Here is a 20,489-nt window from a genome sequence, read left to right as displayed (position 1 = left end):
GTGTATAATGCTGAGTTTCGAATGCTCTGATCATAAGGTTTACAGGTAAACACCATTTCTGCTAAGCCCTTCTAGATGTGTTTCAAACTTGCCATTAAATATTATGCTTAATGGTTTACTAATCTGACATTTACATATGCATAATTTAGACAGTGCCTAAAGTTATTCATCAAGTTTCACTCATTTGCTCTCTAATTTGTTTTAAAACTGTTTGACTGATGACAAATTCAGTGTAGCAATAATGGAGGGATGGAAAGCACCATCTGTTCACAGTGAGTTGGGAGAAGAGTTTGACGGTGAATGGGTCAGAGTGTGGCAGTGAGGTGGATTACATGAATTTATCCTTTGCCTTATTATCCCAATGATTCGTGTTTACAACATAAAATTAGCTTCTATTTTAACATCTTGTGAAATCAGAGTTACCGAAAGTGAGAGAATACAGAGACTCTAAACTTCCACTCTTAGCAGACTGTCCCTTACAGGAGTAAAACATTTGCCAGGCTTAATGTATTAATGCTTCCATTTTGTTGTGTTTAATTTCCAAGTACGCCATTTCATACCCCCCCTCAACCATCCATTGTCTGTCTGTCCATCGTCTGTCCATGGACGGTGGACATCCATCCATCCATCCATCCATCTATCTGCCTGCCTATCTACCTACCTATCATGTATCTGTCATCTACACATGTGATGTTTCTATATATTATATGCATCAGGTTTTGCTTATGAAATCTGAAAGTAATTTTACTCACAAGCAACAGGTCTTTGAAAAACTGATACCTTTAGGATTCCTTAAAGATTTAAAGATTATATTAAGTTCTTCAAATCAAGCCAAGTGACAGTTATAATAAATATTAATAAGTTAATTTCAGTTTGTATTTTAGTCAGCTTTTATATGTATTTATTGCACTGTCAGATTTTGAGCTATGTCTTAGAGCTAACTAGGGTACCATTAAGAATATAGAAGACCACAGCAGGGCTGCAGGAGGACGGGAGCATATCCTGGCACGCTCCTTTCTTCCCCTGCCCTTCTCGGTGTTCTTTCCTGCGCAGCTGAAGCAGCCTGCAGGATTCTCCACCGAGAGTTCAGTGTTCTCTCTGCAATTCTCTTTTCAGTTCAGCACTGAGCTTTAGTGTCTAGCTACAAAATGGCTCTCACTAGTCTGCAGGTCATTTTTGAGTGCACAATTCGTACTTGGAGTAAGTCAGCACTGCACTAAGTAAACTGAAGGATTTAGATGAGTCTTTCTTACCGACATAACTATGCATGAAATGCCCTCCATACCCCTGCAGGAAGGATGTCCTAGGACGCATGAGTGGCAGAAGCCTTTGCAGTGTGCGAGTGTGTAGGTATGCCTTCATCATGTCTTCTGCCCCCTTGCTACTTGTCTTCTAGTTTTGAGCAGCACCAGAAGGCTTGCCGAGGGGATGCCAGGTTTGTGTGCAAGGTCGACAGCTGTGGGAAGAGGCTGAAAAGCACGGACGCCCTGAAAAGGCACCGGGAAAATGTCCACACCGGTGAGGAGGCGTTGCATAGTCCTTACTAATCCGGCCTGTCCCCAGGCCTCGGATCTGCTTCTAATTCTCTTTTGTGAGGAGGGGGCTGACTTCCATTGTGCGCCACACAGACGCACATCTTACCTGTTTGTGTGTTTCACTGAACACTAAGTTTGCAAGTTGATTTCAGCAGCATTTATCATTTTCCCCGTGTCTGAATTAATCATTACTGTAAACCAGACTCGCAATTAGCTGTACTTGTCACTCAGGCATATTCTTCCTTCATTTTGCTGTTTTAGTCTATAAACTTGATTTTTCAGACACTGTTGAAACTGATCATTTGTAGGTATACTTAGAAATTTTTACAAGGACATTCAGTGCCTTTTGTGCTTGCCTTTCTTCTGTACCGGAGAAGATTCCTAACTATTTTTTGCCATGGAGTTGAAAATACTTGAATTTTGAGCAGATGATTTCTTTAATTCCTTGTAACTCCTGACTAAACAATAAAACAAACATAGCATTTGCTTCTCACCTGGGATTGTGTCCTTCATACTTTCTTGCCCATCAATGAATATATTTTGGGTTGTGGTACCTTTTGAACTGTGGGGCCTTTTCTTTGCTGTCTGTTTGGCAAGAGAGTTTGAGACTTACGGAAGCTATCATGTCCTTCTGAGCATGTCTTTTCTCATGCATTTGCTTTTACCCTTCGCTTCTGGGAAGTGAAGAGAAAGGTGCCTTTACATAGGCAGGGAACTCTTTCTTCCTTCTCGGTTCATTCTCACAGTTAGGTGAAAAGAGTTACTGATACCCGGCATCAGGACCTCTGCTGTCTGAAAATAACTGACTTCAATAATAAGGTGACAGAGGTTATCAAGAGTGTGACCGCAGGCCTCACTTCCTCGCTGCCGGAGCCTGCACTCTATGAGCCATGATCAACACTCTGGCGGCAGAAGGTGAAGCTTTGTAAGCTAACCTTCAGGGGGTGCCAATCATCCAGGCTTCCCAGCATTGTTTTGTGGCTTTCTTTTTGAAGAACATATGGCTGGTATATGGAAAATGACTTCCCCTGCTGAATTTAAAATGTACTGGTGCCTTTCATATGATGGCAGAAGCAGGCATAACTTTTTGATAGATTTGCTTTCGTAGGTTTTTATTTTTTTTAAATGCTGTTTTGGTTAAAAATGCTGTTCTTAATTTTCTCCATCTTTGTCTGCAACGTATTTTAACCAAACTTTTATGTCAGTTTTAAAGTCAACTTTGCTGAACTAAGTAAAAAGCCAGATGGATGCTACAACTCTGGAAACTTTTCCGTCCTCATCACTAGACATATGGTCTTCCTGCTGTGCTTATAGTGTAGTTTTTGAGTCTTCTTGTAATTGGCCTTGGGTTGCTTACTATTGCAGCTTTGGGCATTCATGGCGATTTTGCAGGAAACAAGTCATTATCCCACGATGCAGGTTGTGATAAGATGTGAACGCTGCTGTATTTTAGCAAAGGTCTCCGTGCACACCTCTCAGTTGGTCTGGTTCGTGGTATCATTTTCTAATCCATAGGCTCTCTTATGTTCTCTTTATCCTCTACAGTAGGGATGATGGGAAGAGATACTAGGACCAGGAGAGCAGCACTGAGGTGTGGACAAGGACTCTCTGTATCCAACACAGAGGTGCTGAAGGAGCTCGGAAACCAAGTTACTTCTATACTGATTGATGAGGAAGGATGTCAGTTAGGTGATCTGATCTGTAGGAGGTAAAGGAAGGGAAGCTGAATATTTAAACTGAGTCAAACTCCTTTTTTTGTGTGTGGAAACAATAGCATATGGTGGATACGTTTGTAGGTGAGTGAAGTTGTAGGGCTTCCTTGACCATTGCATCTATAATTGTTACTGTAATTGTTTGCTGTTTGTTTTCCTGGTTCTGATGATTTAACCCAGGGCCTCACTCTACCACTGAACTTTATCACAATATCCCCAACTCTCCTAAAGTTAAACACCATGCTTACCTGAATATAGGAAGCCAAAATTCTATGGATTCTGTGAATGCTAAAAAAAGGCTGTGTTTATGAGAAATAACATTTTCTGTATCCTCATAAGCCCTTTCTATCTTGCTCTGTATGAATCTAGTTCTCCGGATGTAAGGTTATGACATTTCATTTCGAAATTATTTTGAGTCTTTAAGTGCTGTGAAGTTTGAAATAGAAATCGAGCTTCTATTGTCACTGTAGAAGAAGACAACTTTAGTTCTGGTTTGACTTTCTAACAGTGTAGATTGCCAGTATAATATACAATTGTATTATAGTATATTACATTATACTATGTACTAGCACTTATTTAATAAGGTATGAGCTCAAATTCTACAGGAATTTAGTTTTGAAAGAATAGTGTGTGAATAACAATGACAAGAAATGCGAAAATTAATTTATGAGTTAGCATGTTCATTTTTCCCCTGTAGAAAAGAACATTTGATTTATTTAAAATTTTTTCTGACTTTTTATGGAAACTTTCTATCTACAGACTATTTTAATACATGGAATAGTGAAAAGTTTATTTGATATATGTAGAAACTGAGAGCTGGGAACTTGCAAGTTTGAAAAGAAAACTGGAATATAGCAGCATTGAATTCTCCATCATGACAATGAAATTGCGTAGAAGGGATCCTGGGTCAACCTCAGTTAATCTGTGATGGTCTTTCATCCCTGTCCTAGGTGATCCTAAGAGAAAGCTCATATGCTCAGTGTGCAATAGAAGGTGCACCTCATTGTCGAGCCTGCAGGAGCACAGGAAGGTGGGTGAGAGCCTGTCTGTTGGCTGGAAGGCCTTCTGTCACGATCTGCAGCAACCACTTGGTGGATGTTATACTAAGACAGAGCTTAGCTAGCTGGGGATGATGTGTTCCACAGCGCAGAAGCAGTGTACAGAGGAGGGAGCTGCAGATAGTTTGTGTTGTGTCGTTCATAATTTGTTAACAGATTCTTCAATGTCGGCTGTCACGTCTAGCTGATTCCCACAGAGCATCCACCACGTTTTCAAGATTTTTTCAGTTGGTGTTTGCTCAGGTAACATAAATCAGTGATTTCAAAACTAACGCTTTTATTGTAATAAAACTTTGCCTTTTTTATTAAAATGAAGACATATTGTAGTTGAATTTGGTATAGAATGAGAGCTCAATTATTTCTAGAAGACTGAAGCTAGTGTGATAGATGAGACCGATTGGCACTGGGATGTCTCTCTCTCCCTCTTGGCTTCAGTCTATTCAGGACAGTAAAGTGATAAAGCACATAGATCGATAGCTTTGTGTGTCCCAGTGTCATTAAAGAAATAAATTATTATATTAATAGAAAGTATATGTAACATTTTGCAGTAAGTATAAAAATTACTGTTATCTTTGTATGTAAGTCTAATGTGAAAATTAAGCATCAATCTAGCAATCAGTGAATAGTTGATAGTGAATACAGTGGAATGAAAATTAAATTTAGATTTTGTTTATGTTATGATAGGTCCACAATATTTCCCATTTTATGTTGACTATTTGGGACAACTAAGAACATGAAAAAACATTCAGTAACTTGGTACCTAGAAGAGATATTGCTGATGAGTGTAAAAATCTTATTTTTCTTGTGATTTGTAAAATGCTTTTTATGTATTTGTATGCATGCAGGACTTAAACTAATACCATGTTTCCTCAATTTGTCCCAAAGTTTATGGATTTAAATTATGACATGTGAAATAGTTACTGTCATACTGACATGTGTGAAGCTGTCTTCTGGATGTAGAGGGATTTTTATCATCTTTGGGAGAAATAACAGATTGCAAATAAAGGCGTCCTTTTTCTGTCAGAGGTTCTCCATGTCACGTTGGGCTGGGTTTCTCCTCTCTGAACAGGGACATTGAACAGATTTGAAGTCTCTGCTCATTCTCTTGGTTTCTGCAGTTTCCAGCTGGTGATTTTACCCGGCTGTTTGAAGATGTACTTTGCTTCTTGGATTTGTTTGTCCTTGGACAGGGGCCAGGATATTCTGCTCAGTAGCCTTCAGACTTTAGAATGTGTGCTAAAATTGCAGAACGCCAGTCTAGATACTTCTCTTCTAGCTCCAACTATTAAGTTGTGTATGTATGTGTGTGCACATGTGAGAGCAGGCACACATGTGCCAAGCACACATGTGGAGACCAGAAGACAGTCTCCATTGTTGGTCCCCGCTGTCTACCTTGTTTGAAGGTGACTCTTGTTCTCTCTGCATACCAGACTGTCTGGCTCAGGAGCTTCTGAGCACCTCCTTCCCTGCCTTTTGTGTCATCATAGGAACTCTGGAGTTGCAGCCAAGCCTTTCTGTGGGTTCCGTGAACGTAGAACTTCATGCTTGTACAGAACACACTTTACCCACTGAGTGTCTCAAGGCCCTGCAACTTCCCCATTTCTCACTTATAAATGCTAGGACTTGGAGAATAGAGACTTAGTCTAAGGCAAAAATATTAAGTCCGTTGAAGTTTATTTCTAAATATCCTCATGCAAATACTATGATTTATTTCCTCGGTATATTTAATCTTAGATTATGATGTTTAAGATATTTTAGCAGAATATTTTAGCAAACTTAGTCATGGAGCCTTTTTCTTCATAATGCCTCATTTTCCATTTATTTCCTAATATAGACACCTCCATAAAAATTGACTTGGTAGGGGAAAAAAAGGTGTAACTCTTGGTGGAATGCAGAAGGTACAGCTGTGCCTTGAGGTTGTGAACTTTGCAGAATGTTAATAAATTCTTAGCGCGACTGAACTTGCCTCTACTCTAGAGCAGTCCTTCAAAGCCGTCTCAATACAAAGATTTTAGTAACTCCAAAAATGTCAGTCATTTAGTCAGCTCTAATGTCTAAGAGAGTTTAGCTGTAGTATTTCATCTTGACAGCAGATGGTGCTTTATGACAATACTAAATTACAGCATAGTATAGCCTTTTATATTACAGTATACTACTTTGTATTGAAATAACGTATAGTATGATTTTTATCTAGGGTTTCATTTAGGACTTACAGTAGTAAATTATCACCCTAAAAATCAGCATGGAAATTTGTAAATTTAACAAAACATGTTTTCTTAATATTAGGCATGATTAAATAGTATTGCCTGTCATTTGTCTGTTAAGTTTTGTTAAAAGTTTAAAAATTACCCATGGCCCTAAGTTTCTGCTATAAATAAGATAGTTTAGTTAATGCAAAAAAGCTTTTATGTTCAGTAAATGCTGTTATTTATCTATTTCATTAATTCAACCTTGAAAAGTGTCTCGTTTCAAAAATATTGAATAACTAAGAATGTCTCATAATATTTTAACAATTTTTTTCTTATTAACTTGAGTATTTCTTATATACATTTCGAGTGTTATTCCCTTTCCCGGTTTCCCGGCAAACATCCCCCTTCCCCCACCCCTTCCTTATGGGTGTTCCCCTCCCAACCCTCCCCCCATTGCCGCCCTCCCCCCCACAGTCTAGTTCACTGGGGGTTCAGTCTTAGCAGGACCCAGGGCTTCCCCTTCCACTGGTGCTCTTACTAGGATATTCATTGCTACCTATGAGGTCAGAGTCCAGGGTCAGTCCATGTATAGTCTTTAGGTAGTGGCTTAGTCCCTGGAAGCTCTGGTTGGTTGGCATTGTTGTACATATGGGGTCTCGAGCCCCTTCAAGCTCTTCCAGTTCTTTCTCTGATTCCTTCAACGGGGGTCCTATTCTCAGTTCAGTGGTTCGCTGATGGCATTCGCCTCTGTATTTGCTGTATTCTGGCTGTGTCTCTCAGGAGCGATCTGCATCCGGCTCCTGTCGGTCTGCACTTCTTTGCTTCATCCATCTTGTCTAATTGGGTGGCTGTATATGTATGGGCCACATGTGGGGCAGGCTCTGAATGGGTGTTCCTTCAGTCTCTGTTTTAATCTTTGCCTCTCTCTTCCCTGCCAAGGGTATTCTTTTTCCTCATTTAAAGAAGGAGTGAAGCATTCACATTTTGATCATTGGTCTTGAGTTTCGTTTGTTCTAGGGATCTAGGGTAATTCAAGCATTTGGGCTAATAGCCACTTATCAATGAGTGCATACCATGTATGTCTTTCTGTGATTGGGTTAGCTCACTCAGGATGATATTTTCCAGTTCCAACCAATTGCCTACGAATTTCATAAACTCGTTGTTTTTGATAGCTGAGTAATATTCCATTGTGTAGATGAACCACATTTTCTGTATCCATTCCTCTGTTGAAGGGCATCTGGGTTCTTTCCAGCTTCTGGCTATTATAAATAAGGCTGCGATGAACATAGTGGAGCACGTGTCTTTTTTATATGTTGGGGCATCTTTTGGGTATATGCCCAAGAGAGGTATAGCTGGATCCTCAGGCAGTTCAATGTCCAATTTTCTGAGGAACCTCCAGACTGATTTCCAGAATGGTTGTACCAGTCTGCAACCCCACCAACAATGGAGGAGTTTTAACAATTATTTTATCCACAGATTAATTTTAACACTTTCTATAGCAATAACATTTGGATATTACAAATAACGTCTTCTTTTCTATATGACACCAAAGATCTGTCATTTACATTACCTTGTCATCATTATAAAATTGTATATTACATATTTTACATGCGGTGTTCAAGAATAAAAATCTTCACTCATTAGCTTTAAATTAACATTGTATGTCTTGTCCTCATTATTTAAACTTGGGTGTTTAGCTGAAGTTCCCTTAGGTGTTCAACAGGGAGAGGCTGCATGTCCTTCCTACATGTCCTCTGGAACTTGTGTTCCTAGTTCTTCCACCCATAGCTGTCCAAGCTCCACACCAAGACCCTTCCCTGCTCAGAAGTGGGGGTTGCTGAACCTCTGCATTGATAGACCCCAGAGGACTGAGGTCTGTCAGTGACTGCCTGCTCTATCCCTGTCTCGGTTCTCACAGTGAATTCTGCTCACTGAAGAGTAGAGTAGTTAGAGGAGGGCTTTCAAGCTCTGATCTACTGTGACATGGCATGGAGTAAGGCCAGCTGGCAGGCCTTGGATCTGTTGGCCTTGCTGCCTCCGGCTTTTCTCCTTCTTTTCACTCTTCCTGCCATGGGGCAGCCTCATCTTCCACTCCTGCACTGTATCGTCTTGCTAATCTTTCCTTCAGTGGCATCTACTTATTCTTCAGTAACAAAGTCTTGGCTCTCAGAAGAAGGATTTACTTGCCTGAGGTTTATTATTTTTCCTTCAACAGAAACAGTTCTGTTGCTTGATGCCCTCGCTCATTGACTGGTGAGCATTTCTCAAAGCAGGCTTCATGCCTCCTCCTCTTAGAGCTGAATACCTTTCACGTCATGATAAACTGAATTCTATTTCCATACCAACTGTTTTATGGTTTGAGATAGAAAGAACCAATATAGTACCTGATTATAACATTTATATTAACCTATGTGTTAAAGCTGTTTTCTGAATGAATTACTTTCAAAATACATTTTATTCATCTATATTTAAAATATAGATGCCCTGAGATAAACATGTGTGAGAATAGTTACAATAGTGAACCAATTTCATATCCACATCTCATATGTTCATCCAACCTCTACCGCATGTCAGAGTTCCTGTAATATATTCATTTAATTAAGAATTCCTGACCACGCCATTGTTAATGTATCGCTATTGGCCATATTGCCTATGTTTAAGGTTAGATCTGTAGACTCAGTCACTGTATGCACAGGCTACTTTATATATAGTCCATCATTTCTATTGCAGTCCTCCTGTCCTGGAAGCTTCACTGTCAGCTTAGAGCTTTCAGATCAGAGCTGTACTGACCTGGCTCTGCAGTTGATAGTTTGCTCAGTACTCTCATTTGAAGTGTTAATGCCTACTGTAAAAGGAAAATTATGTCTCAGTTATCATACATCCCATGCTAAATTGTATGTGTAACACAAGTTAATATGTTGGTTGCAAACTTTTTTTCACAGTTTGTATATTTACTACATACAAATAGGGAAGATGCACTGCATCCTCCATTGTGGCTATTTTCTGATAATGATATATTAGCTAGACAGTATGTCATGGCATTTTCAATGTACATGAAGCAAACAGGGAAGTGTTGACCCAACACTAGCAACTGTCCATGTTTATAATTTTGCTTCAGCCATGTATAATTCATCAGTTTTTAACCCTTGGTCAACTGTCAATTTAATCTTTTTCAGATTCATGAGATATTTGATTGTCAAGAATGTATGAAAAAGTTTATTTCTGCTAATCAGCTGAAACGTCACATGATTACCCATTCAGGTGAGTTACATGCTTTTTATATATATTGAAATCATTGCAAAAGAATTCCTTCATCTTGCTCAAGAAATTGAGGAGTAATCAGAAGCCCTCACTATAAGTTCTAGCTTAGTAATACGGTTTCTAAGTTCCTAATTGTTTAGAACTGGGTTTGTTTATAAAGCAAAGGTTTGGCTGAGGTATAGGGAAGGCCTTCAAAAATCATCTAGTTTGGTACCTTGGTTTCTTTATTCTTGACATGACACCCTGATTAATAAATTCATTTGCATAATGTACTAGCATAGTGTCTGGCATTTAGTGGAGATTCAACTACTGTGTTTATTATGTTTCTAGAAACTTTTGCATTCTATCTATGATACTCATAGAGAAATATTATTTTGGAGAAAATTCCTTAAGGCATAAGTTCATTTAAACAATTTTGAGTAAAATTCTAGTTTCTTATACTAAAACGAACTGAAAAGAATCTTTATCTTAGTGCATCCTTTTAAATAATTTAGGAAGGTTATAGTTTGAGGATATTGGAATAAATGTTTTAACATCCATGTGGTTTGGAGGAAGAGTAAGTGTTAGGGAGTTAAAGTCAATGATTGGAACCTATTGTCTTTGTATAATTTGCACATTTGTTTGCGTGGTTGTTTACTTTAAATGCCTATTCCATAAATGCCGATGCTCTAATCTCTCTAAATACCTGTCTGCTGAAGACGGAAGGCTGTGCCCCATGGGCCTGCCACGTGCTCTCTGATTGCCCCTATCTTCAGCACTAAGGATTTGAGAGATAAATATACACACTTTTATTTTTCATAAAGAAATAGAATTTGTGCTTTGAATTTAAACTTTTTCATTTCAAAGTTCTGTCAAAATATGTTTATAGAAAAATAAGTATTTGCATTTTAACTTGTGAATACTCACATGTCTGAAATAGATGAACTACATGGAAGGCATTTTTGTGCTTACCTGATCCTGCTTTAATTAGTTTATGCCTAAGAGGAAAATGCAGGAAAGGATGCATCCCCTTGACCCTTGACCTTTATATAGGTGTGAGGTTGTCTCTGCTCATTTTTCCCAGAAAAGCGGCCTTATAACTGTGAGATCTGTAACAAGTCATTCAAGAGGCTGGATCAAGTGGGTGCCCACAAAGTAATCCACAGTGAGGACAAACCCTATCAGTGCAAGCTCTGTGGAAAGGGATTCGCTCACAGAAACGTTTACAAGAACCACAAGAAGGTAAAGACGCGTATTGACATCGTAGTTTACTGTTTTGCTGAGGGTTTTACTTGTTCTCTTAGCCAGATTTAGCACATCTGTGGCATGCTACCCAAAGTGAGCAGGGTACTTAGAGATGATCCTTTTTCTACTTTGGCAACACTCCCTTAGAACATTGATCTCTGGCTTCTCTTCTTGTCTCCATTCTGAAAACTGCTCTCTCACACAAAATGTCCTTGTGTGACTGAGTTGATTAAATAATTCTCAGCTTCTAACCTGCTCCAAGGACCAGAGATTGTAGCAGTTGCTGTTTGTATACTCTTCTCTCTGTGTGTTTCAATGCTCTGTTTATATCACTGTTTCTCTGGGTTTCTTGTAGTGCACTTTGCTAGGTGTGTCCTTTCCTCTAAAGGAATGTGAGAGGAAAGGACTTTGTGTTGAGACTTCGTGTTAGCTTCCTATGGCCTCAAACAATCTGCTTACTCTGAGGAAAGGTTTATGGGGTTTAGTTGAAAGGCTTGTCCTTGGTTGCTTGGTCTGTTGTTTTCATAGTCAAGGTAAAGCAGAGCCTCAGGGTGCAGAATGAACTGTGAAAATGCAGGTAAAGCCAAGTCACTTCCGTCACAGTGGTTAGGAAGCCAAAGGGGGTAGTGGCTCCAGTACCTCCCTAGAAGCCATTCTTTCTAGTGATATGACATCTTCTGTGAACCCTCACCACCCTAAAGGACCCACAACCTCCAATAAGCACATTCAGTGTGGTAGCATGTGAGCCTTTTGAGTAACAGCTAAATTATCAACCATACACATCAGCAGCCCCACTTGAGGAAGTCCTAGGCTTCTCTGTGCTCTCTGCCAGATGCCAACTGTATCTGTGACTCTGTGTTGTCACTGCTAATTTGAAAAACTCCAGGAAATTTACTTTCTTGAAACATTTTTATTAAGCCTCCTTATCCCAACTAAGAATTTAAATGTATACTTATCCGACATTAGTTCTTTCATGAATGTAGAAATCAGATCACAAATGTTGTCTCTCTTGTTTCAATGTTTGCAACCGTCCACCCTTTGATTTTTGAACAGTGCAAAGGATCAAACTCAGAGCCTTGCCGTGTTGATGAATACTCTCCCACTGAGATGTATGCCCCTTACTTGCCTGCCTTCTTTGTTTCAGTGTCCTGATAGTTCTCTTCCCTCTAGATCCCTTTTCAACTCATCTAACTAGGCTTATGATACTTAGGACATCTTACTACATACACACTGTCCTACCAGGTCCACCCCTATAAGTGTAACTGTCATATCATTCTGTGATGTGGATTTTAAGTGCTATGCACATTGTAGTGCATATATGTCTTCTGTTTTCTGGACCATCACCCTAACCTACTTCTCAAGCTTATCTTCAGTGCTTTGCATTACACCTAAAACAACTTGAGACTTGTTTTCTCCTGCTACTGTTAAACTGCCTTTAGCAGGCCTAGAATGGTGGTTCAGCAGCTAAGAGTACTGCTCTTCCAAGGGCTTGAGTTCAGTTCCCAGACATGGCAGTTCAAGACAAGCTTTATCTCTAGTTCCAGGGGATTGAATGCTCTCCTCTGTCCTCTTCAGCACCAGGCACAGATGTGATGCACAGACATGAATGCAGGCAAGCTACTCTTTTAAAATCTACGAGAGAGAAAGAGAGACAGAGAGAGAGAGAGAGACACACAGAGAGAGAGAGAGAGACAGAGAGAGACAGAGAGACAGAGAGACAGAGAGAGAGAGACAGACAGACAGACAGACAGAGAGAGGGAGGGAAAGAGGGAAAGAGAGGGAGAGTGTGTGGTGGTGGTGGTGAGGGTGTGGATAGGATACGTACAGCTTAAAGGATAACTTGAAGAAGCAGGTTCTCTCCTTCTACCATGTAGGTCCCAGGGATGGAACTCAGATAATTGGACTTGGAGGGTGTGCTATCACAGTGCAGATGTTGAGGTCAGAGGTACTTGGTTCTCTCCTCCCATTGTGGGTTCCTGGGTTTCAGCCCAGGCTGTCAGGCTTAGGTAACAAAGGTTTCCCCTTGCACAGCTGCTGTGACAGGAGCTGCCTGCTTTTCTTTAGATGCTCTGTAGATGCTCCTGGCTCTTCAGGTTATATCGTCTTACTTCTTTGGATTTTGCTTATGTTTTTTCACACTGTGTCTTTGCTTCAATTCTTCTTTTATAGATCATGTTAGCTTTAACCTTTTTTATTTTGAAAATAATTCATGCTCAAATTCAGGAAATTTGTCCTGAACATTCAACGTCATAGAAATTTATGTGAAAACACACATGATGCCAGAAATGATTGTTTATTGATTTTAGGGGGAATATTTTACTATTTTGCAAGGGAATTGTTTATTTATCCTATAATATTTAGTAGGTGTTATAGCGACCTCATTATTAATGGGGGCTTTCAAAAAGCAGCTGTCTTGTGAAAACATTAAAAATGAGATCAATTTTAGGTTTTGTCCAAGAAGAAAGAGTAATGACAAATACATTAAAAAGTCACCATGGCTGCTGATGACACCTCATATGCCTCTACCTGATTTCTTGCTTCCTCCCCTCACTTTTAACTTGAGGACTGCACCAGAGCAGGCTGTAGTCATTGTTGTTCCTTTAGAATTACACAACTGTAAAACATACCTGGCAAGTTTCCTGTTCAGTCCCTGGAACCCTCTTAATCCCTTCTTTGATGAACGGATCTGCCCATACTTAGGAGTGTCTCACAGTTTGGCTTGTGTTATACGCCATATGGGAGTTGGCAGAGGATCTTCGCATTCTCCTTCATCCTTTACCGCCATAGATCATGTAAAAGCATCAATGATGTCTTAAGGAGAACAGAAGCGATGGGTGATGGCTGTGATTCCCACCATAGATAGCATGCTCAATCCTTCTGCCCCAACACACCGGTTTCTGGGTTGTGACCCTAATGTGTATTAGTGTGGTTATGTGAAAATGCCTAAAATATTCAACAATCATATGAAAAACTGAGTCAACCTGTTGGTCCATAATTGCTCATTAATGGTCAGGTAGGAAACTACAAAACAATGGCATGCCAGGAAAATGAGAAAATCATCAAGGTCAGTCTGATCTCCATTGTAGCAAATCCAAGTGCTCTTTTAAAGAAATACAGTATTCCTTTGTCTCTTTGCGTTTGTTCATTTATCCACTTACCTCATTTCGGATGGACTGTGGTGCCGGAAGATCACATTGTTAAGAGGTTCATCGTCAGTTCTGTCGGTTCGGTCACTATTAGGGTTTTCATTTCCTCCTCTCTCTGTACTCCCTTTATCTGATTCAGACTTGTATTATAAGGTCAGGCTAAATTAAGAGTCATCTCTCTGGGTTAGATTTGGGTTATTTGAATCATAATTGGCCAGGCATACAGGAGATAGGAACTGTGAATTAATCATCTTTTTCCTTTTGTTTCCTGTCATACTTACTGCAGTGCACAACTTTGGTGAAAGTATATGGTGATGCCCTCCTCCTTGGTGAGAGGGATATATATGTCTGTCTGCTTGATGATAGATGTGAGTCCACAGTGGCTGTTAAAGCACCAAGGAAGTCACTGAGAGCTTCTTCATGTCAAATATGCACCTGCTCATTAAAAGTCTTTATTGTAATTTTCCAGGGATGGAATTGTAGAATGTAGTGAGAATTTAGCCACAACTTCTGGAACAATTCTGTTGCACTCTTCCAGCCATGTTTTATTCATTTGTAGTCAAATTCTGAGCAATGTGCAGTTTCTTAGCTTTTAATCCTATTTACAGGGACATGAATAGAAGTAGAACTCAAAGCTTAAGTTTAAGAGAGATTTCACGAAATGTAGACTTGTGCATGTAATCTGTTCATTTTATCTTACTGTTCATTACATGTATTTATTTACGTATCTGCATTGGACTGTGCATTCCACGACATGCATTTAGATGTCAGGGGACAGCTTGTTGTGCTTGGTCTTTCCTTTCTATCAAGTGGGTTCCAGAGATCTAGGTTGTCAGGCTTGGTAGCGTCTGCCTTTATCTGCTGAGCCTTCCTGATGGTTTCTAATTGGTTTTGACATCAGATATATGTCTTGTGCCATGGTCCAACCATTTGAAAGACACTGCAGTTCAAACGTTGTTATGTTAAACATTATTTTAGACATCAAATGAAAGTATGCTGCTAAAAGATCATAAATTCATTCATAAAAACAGGTTAAAAGGAGTTAATTTAACATGAGCAGCAAGTCTTAAAACAGTAGTAGGAAGGGACTGAAAGTCAGCCACTCAGGAATTACAGCACAGCTGCCCGTCTTGTCTTCTGATCCAGGAGCTTTTCTTCAGGCCTGCCCAGGATAGTCATGCGCCTTCATTGGTACGAAACCTTCTCTACATCCTAGGGTGGTAGTGACCGCAGTCACAGTTAGGAGTGCCAGGCCGAATCATAACAACAGTGTGCAGCACGCGCCGATCATCACCGCGGCTCACTCTTCTTCACTGAACTATTTCATGATGGCAGCACATTTGCCAGAGTGTGCATGGTAACAATGTGCATTGTGATCTTTTAATTCCGCAAACATGGATACGATTACCACAGTCGACCTAATCACCATGTCTATCACCTGGCATAGCATATGTATCACCTAACATGCTTTTCTGTTTCTATTTCATACGGTAAGAACATGTAAGACCTGTTTTTATGATTTTATGTATTCTCTCAGTGTGTTAATAAGCCACCCTATTCGTATGTCAAAATGTCATGTCATATACACATAAGTAATTTTTATGAAAGAAAATTAAAAGTAAAAAATAGTTTGAGTAATTACAAGTATATACAGTCCAGTATTACAGGCAGCTTACTATTTCCAGGACGTACTCATTGGTATTAGAACTCTATCTTTTTATCAGCATCACCCCATTTTCCTTCCTCTGTTGCCTTTGCTTCCAGCAACGCTCCTGTCAACCCCATGTACTCTCCCCTTTATGAGTTTGACATTTTTACATTCTACATGGTATTCCTTTTCTGCAGCTTTCTAATTTAGCATAATGTCCTAATCTTTCTGGACCTTTCCTTACTCTGATGAATATTTGGATCACAGCACAATGGGAAGTCAGTGATGTCCTTTTATTCTTGGACCTTAATTGAGAAACTCTTTTTTATCTTTTCTCATTCCTGTGACTAAATGTGTGACTTAACCTTTCCACAACCACAAGAGAGAAATACTGGAAAAAAAGAGAAGGACATCGTTTCTTTTGTAGTAAAATTTTAAACTTTTCTTGTCACTTTTTCTTCTTTAGTAGACACCTCATGAGAATACATCCTGAAATTGTCCATGAATGTTTGGTCATAAGTTATACAGCATGGGTTGTATTTACCCTCACCCCTCACCCAGAACAAACTAAACAAACACACACACACACACACACACACACACACACACACACACACACACACACAGAGAGAGAGAGAGAGAGAGAGAGAGAGAGAGAGAGAGAGAGAGAGAGAGAGAGAGAGAGAGAGAGAGACTAACTTCTACAAGTTATTTTCCTTCTGGGTTCTTGCCAAGTAATTATTGTACGTAGTATATTTTTCTCTAAACAATAGATAATTACTATAAGTGAAGTCATGCAATCCTAATAACCCAAATAGATTTTGTTGACAGAGTTAAAAACAATCTCATTCTTTACATAAAATCTTTGACACACCCTTGGCTCCAGTTTGTAAAGTGTTTGCATGTAGAAAACTAAAGATGAGAAGGTGAGTGCCTCAGCCTGGCTATTCAATGCGATGACATTCTGGAAGTATGTCTCCCATATTGCCCACTCTTTTCTGAGTGGAGTGAGCTGTGAACTGGTGGGCATAGCTCTAGTTTCAGTGTATTTCCTAAGAAGGAGGAGGAGGAAGAAGAAGAGGAAGAGAAGGATAAGGAGGAGGAAGACATGGAGTAGCAGGAAGGCTTTTAAAGAAGCCAGTTGTAGGCGTGGCTGTTCAAATTTAGTCCACAGACCTTGTAAACATCTATGCAAAACATCTTGCTACAGCTTCCCGTTTATCACTTAGCTCACAAGGTTAGCATGACCTTATGAGAGGCTTGGGTATGTGTGACAGACTTTGTCTTTTCTTCTTTTTGCTATTTCTCAACACTCAGTTTATCTTTAATTGGTTTTAGTATTTTTCTTATTTTTGTTTGTTCTTTGAGAATTTCCTATAATGTAATTTTATCATTTTTTCCTTTTACCCAGATCCTCCTAAATCCACTCTCACTCTTCCCTACACTCAAATTTGTGTCCTTCGTTTTCCCTAAACCATCAAGTATGATTTTTACTACCCATATGTTCTTGGATGTGTGGCCTTCCACTGGAGTGCAGGTGACTTACCAGGGGTCACACACTCTGGACCTGCTGTCAACTGCCAGTAACACCTGAGCTACCTGAGACTTCATGGTTACCTCCTCTCTCTGTGCTGTGGTTCTGTTGACCTTGAACTTGTGCAGATCTTGTACAAACTATCATAATCATGATTTCATATGTGCAGCTGCCCTGCTGTGTCTGGAAAACAATTTTCCTGTCAGCCTTGTCATCTACTACCTCTGGCTCTTATAGTCTTTTCATTGCTTCTGCAGTGGTCCCTGAGCTTTGGAAGGAAAGAGTATGAGATAGATTTAATTAATATTCTTGAATGGTATATATCCCAAAGGTAAAATACCATCAGCAGTAAGTACTATTATTAAGAGACAATATAGACTATTGAAAGTCAAAGTTATAAATTTTAGCTGTAAATGACCTTGATGAAAATTTTATTGTTACAGTTAAATTAATATTTGATATATGCGGCTAGAATTATACAAGTTTGGTATTTTACTGGATATTATCCTACCCTCCTGAGGAATTTTTGAGAATTTTAATGGACATTCTAGATAGTACAGTACATGTCTTATGTTTTTTCTACATCTGTAACAAAATTTGGACTTGGTCCATAAAAGTACATGTGTCTAAAAATATAATACAAGTTATTTATTCAGAGAGACTTCATCTATTACATTAGCAGATGTTGATGACATCAGTGCCTTGGCAACTGGATAAAGACTATTATGTAGCTCAAGGAACAATTATTAAATCAGTGAAAATTTTAATGATATAATAGCTTTGTAGAAGCTTACTTCCATCTGAAAATTGCAAAAGATATCATGACCACAAATTTTCTGTCTACAGGATGTGAAGACTGTGCACACTCATTTCTTACATGACTTAGTGTCTTGCTATCAAGTAAGCGCATGGAGTCACTGCTGGTATTTATAATCAGAACAGCACAGATGGCATGTTGGTATCCTATTTGGTAAAGGTATTTACCTGCCTGGTTATGTCCTACTACTACAAGCCAGTCTGTGATTATTTTGTCTGAGATACTGAATAAAAATTGTTGATGGTTGAATGTAGTCTTTTTAGAAGGCTAAAGAAATTATCTGGTCAAATTTGAAAGCTCTTAAACAAAGTAGTTCCTGTCGTGTAGTAAAAGCAGTGTCTATTCCCTGTGTAAAGTTCAAATAGCAAAAAGCCAAGAAAGCCAGTGTGCTGTCAAATTCTTCCACTTTCCATGGAAACTTTCCTCAGCAGATCATTTTTAGACCAACTTACCAGACTCCATTGTGTGTGAGTAAATGTATATGGCAAAATGGTATTCTCTACCCAGTGGCTCTCTCTAAAAGTTAGAGATGATTTTCCTTCTTAAAGTAAACAAATAAATATAAATGCAATTATAATCACTAGTATGCTTTAGTTAACCCATTTTCTATCATTTTTTATAATTATTCAAGAGTTTTCTTTTGTTTTTATTTTGTTCTTAAACCTTTCAAATGTATTTTGTCAAGCCAGAGGTGTGCACATTTGCAGTCTCAGGACAGTGCTCCAAAATACCACCCAAAAAGCTTGTTTTCCTGGACACAGTATGTTATCTTGTCTTCCTCTTCCTCCTCTGGCAAACAGTGAACAATATACATTTTCTTCATGTGCAACAGTCTCATGGATACTAGGTTAAAGGCAAATTCTTTGAATTTGTCATTAGCTAGATATTAATGCCATATGTAGCCCTGATAACTTGTAATATTCATTCTACATACTGTAATTCAGGTTTGAATTATTTTATTCCCTAATGATGTCTTTAAAAGTGACTTGAGCCCCGTGCATTACACCCAAACTTGTTCTTCCTTGACCTGCCATGTTTCTGGTCTGCAAGCCATGCTTGCTTCTTTCCTAGCTCATGCTTCATGTGCAAGTCGATGCATAAGACCTGTTTTGTCTCCTATACAACACCAGTTGTCCTAGTACTTCTTCTCTTCACCAAGAAAACGTCTGAACAATTTTAACCTCTTGCCTGGTTTATTTCTGCAGCTTTGCAAATCAACATAGTCTTAGACACTTGCCAAGAACCACACCTCAAAATAATTGACAACACTTTAGGCCATCCTGAACTTCATTAGGTGCAGTTGTTGCCAACTCGAAGCAGAGAGCTGTGCACACCCATACGTGACCCTGATGAGACTCATCTATCTATTCACATTCTCTTAAGGTGGCCTTCAGTGGGTCTGTGACTGTGCCCTGAAATATAGTCACTGCTAAGTAAGAGACAAGCAGCTTCCTTGGTAGGCCCTATAATTGGTGTAACCTCCCCAAGTCATTCAGAGGACTCTGGGAGGTGTATACCTGAGTTGCCTGTGCTTCTGCAACAACTGCAGTAATCTCACTGAGTCACCAGTCAGCACTCGGATCAAAACTTCTCTGTGTTCTGTTATTACCCTCTGTCTGAGGAGCATAGATATTTCTATATGGCTTTAGGAAAAGTAAAACAATCTGGCCTTTTCTCCTGATCTCTGTATTTGTTACCCTGGTTTCTGACCATTGTTCTCTCAAAGCAGCAGGCTTCTCTCAGATGTCACCTCAGCTAGAATTCTTTTGACCCCATACTGAAATCTATTCTTTGGAGCACTCTGCTCCTTTTCCTCCACAACTCATGTCATTCCCCATTGTAGTGTGTATGTTTATCAGGATAAAATCCCTGTGATACGGCAACCTTTGTGGGTTTCCCCCCTTGTCCTTACAATCTGAAATATGATTGACCCATAAAAGCAAAGTATATACTATAGACCTGACACAAAACATCTGTCAACTGAAATCAACAGAGGTGTCTTCTATCAATTTTCTTTCGGAGTTTTCCTTTTTTTTAAATTAACCTTTATTATCTATGTTCAACTGTAATCTGATCTCATAATTATTTTCTTTGGTGATTAGAAAACATTTTGTTTTTATAGTTGTCTTAGTTAGGGTTTCCATTGTCTATGAAGAGATACCTTGACCAAGGCAACTCTTATAAGGACAACATTAAATTGGGGCTGGCTTATACTTTCAGAGGTTCAGCCCATTTTCATCATGGCAGGAAGCACGGCAACATGCAGGCAGACACAGTGATGGAGAAGGAGCTGAGAGTTCTACATCTTCATCTGAAGGCAGGCAGAAGAGGACTGTCCTCCATAGGTAACCAGGAGGAGGTCCTC

General features: G+C 39.3%; 1 protein-coding gene across 1 annotated transcript in view; it reads left to right on the top strand.

The window, feature by feature from the left end:
- Prdm5 (PR/SET domain 5) overlaps positions 1-20,489 on the top strand; it is a 158,618-nt gene that overhangs the window by 78,764 nt on the left and 59,365 nt on the right. Inside the window, exons 6-9 of the mRNA XM_032906371.1 lie at positions 1,397-1,518; positions 4,198-4,277; positions 9,671-9,755; positions 10,819-10,976. Of these exons, the coding sequence (XP_032762262.1) occupies positions 1,397-1,518; positions 4,198-4,277; positions 9,671-9,755; positions 10,819-10,976 (445 nt within the window). The remainder of the gene's footprint in view (positions 1-1,396; positions 1,519-4,197; positions 4,278-9,670; positions 9,756-10,818; positions 10,977-20,489) is intronic.

This window comes from Rattus rattus, chromosome 6 (assembly GCF_011064425.1).
Source record: "Rattus rattus isolate New Zealand chromosome 6, Rrattus_CSIRO_v1, whole genome shotgun sequence".
NCBI lineage: Eukaryota > Metazoa > Chordata > Mammalia > Rodentia > Muridae > Rattus > Rattus rattus.
This window is presented reverse-complemented; position numbering and strand designations above follow the sequence as displayed.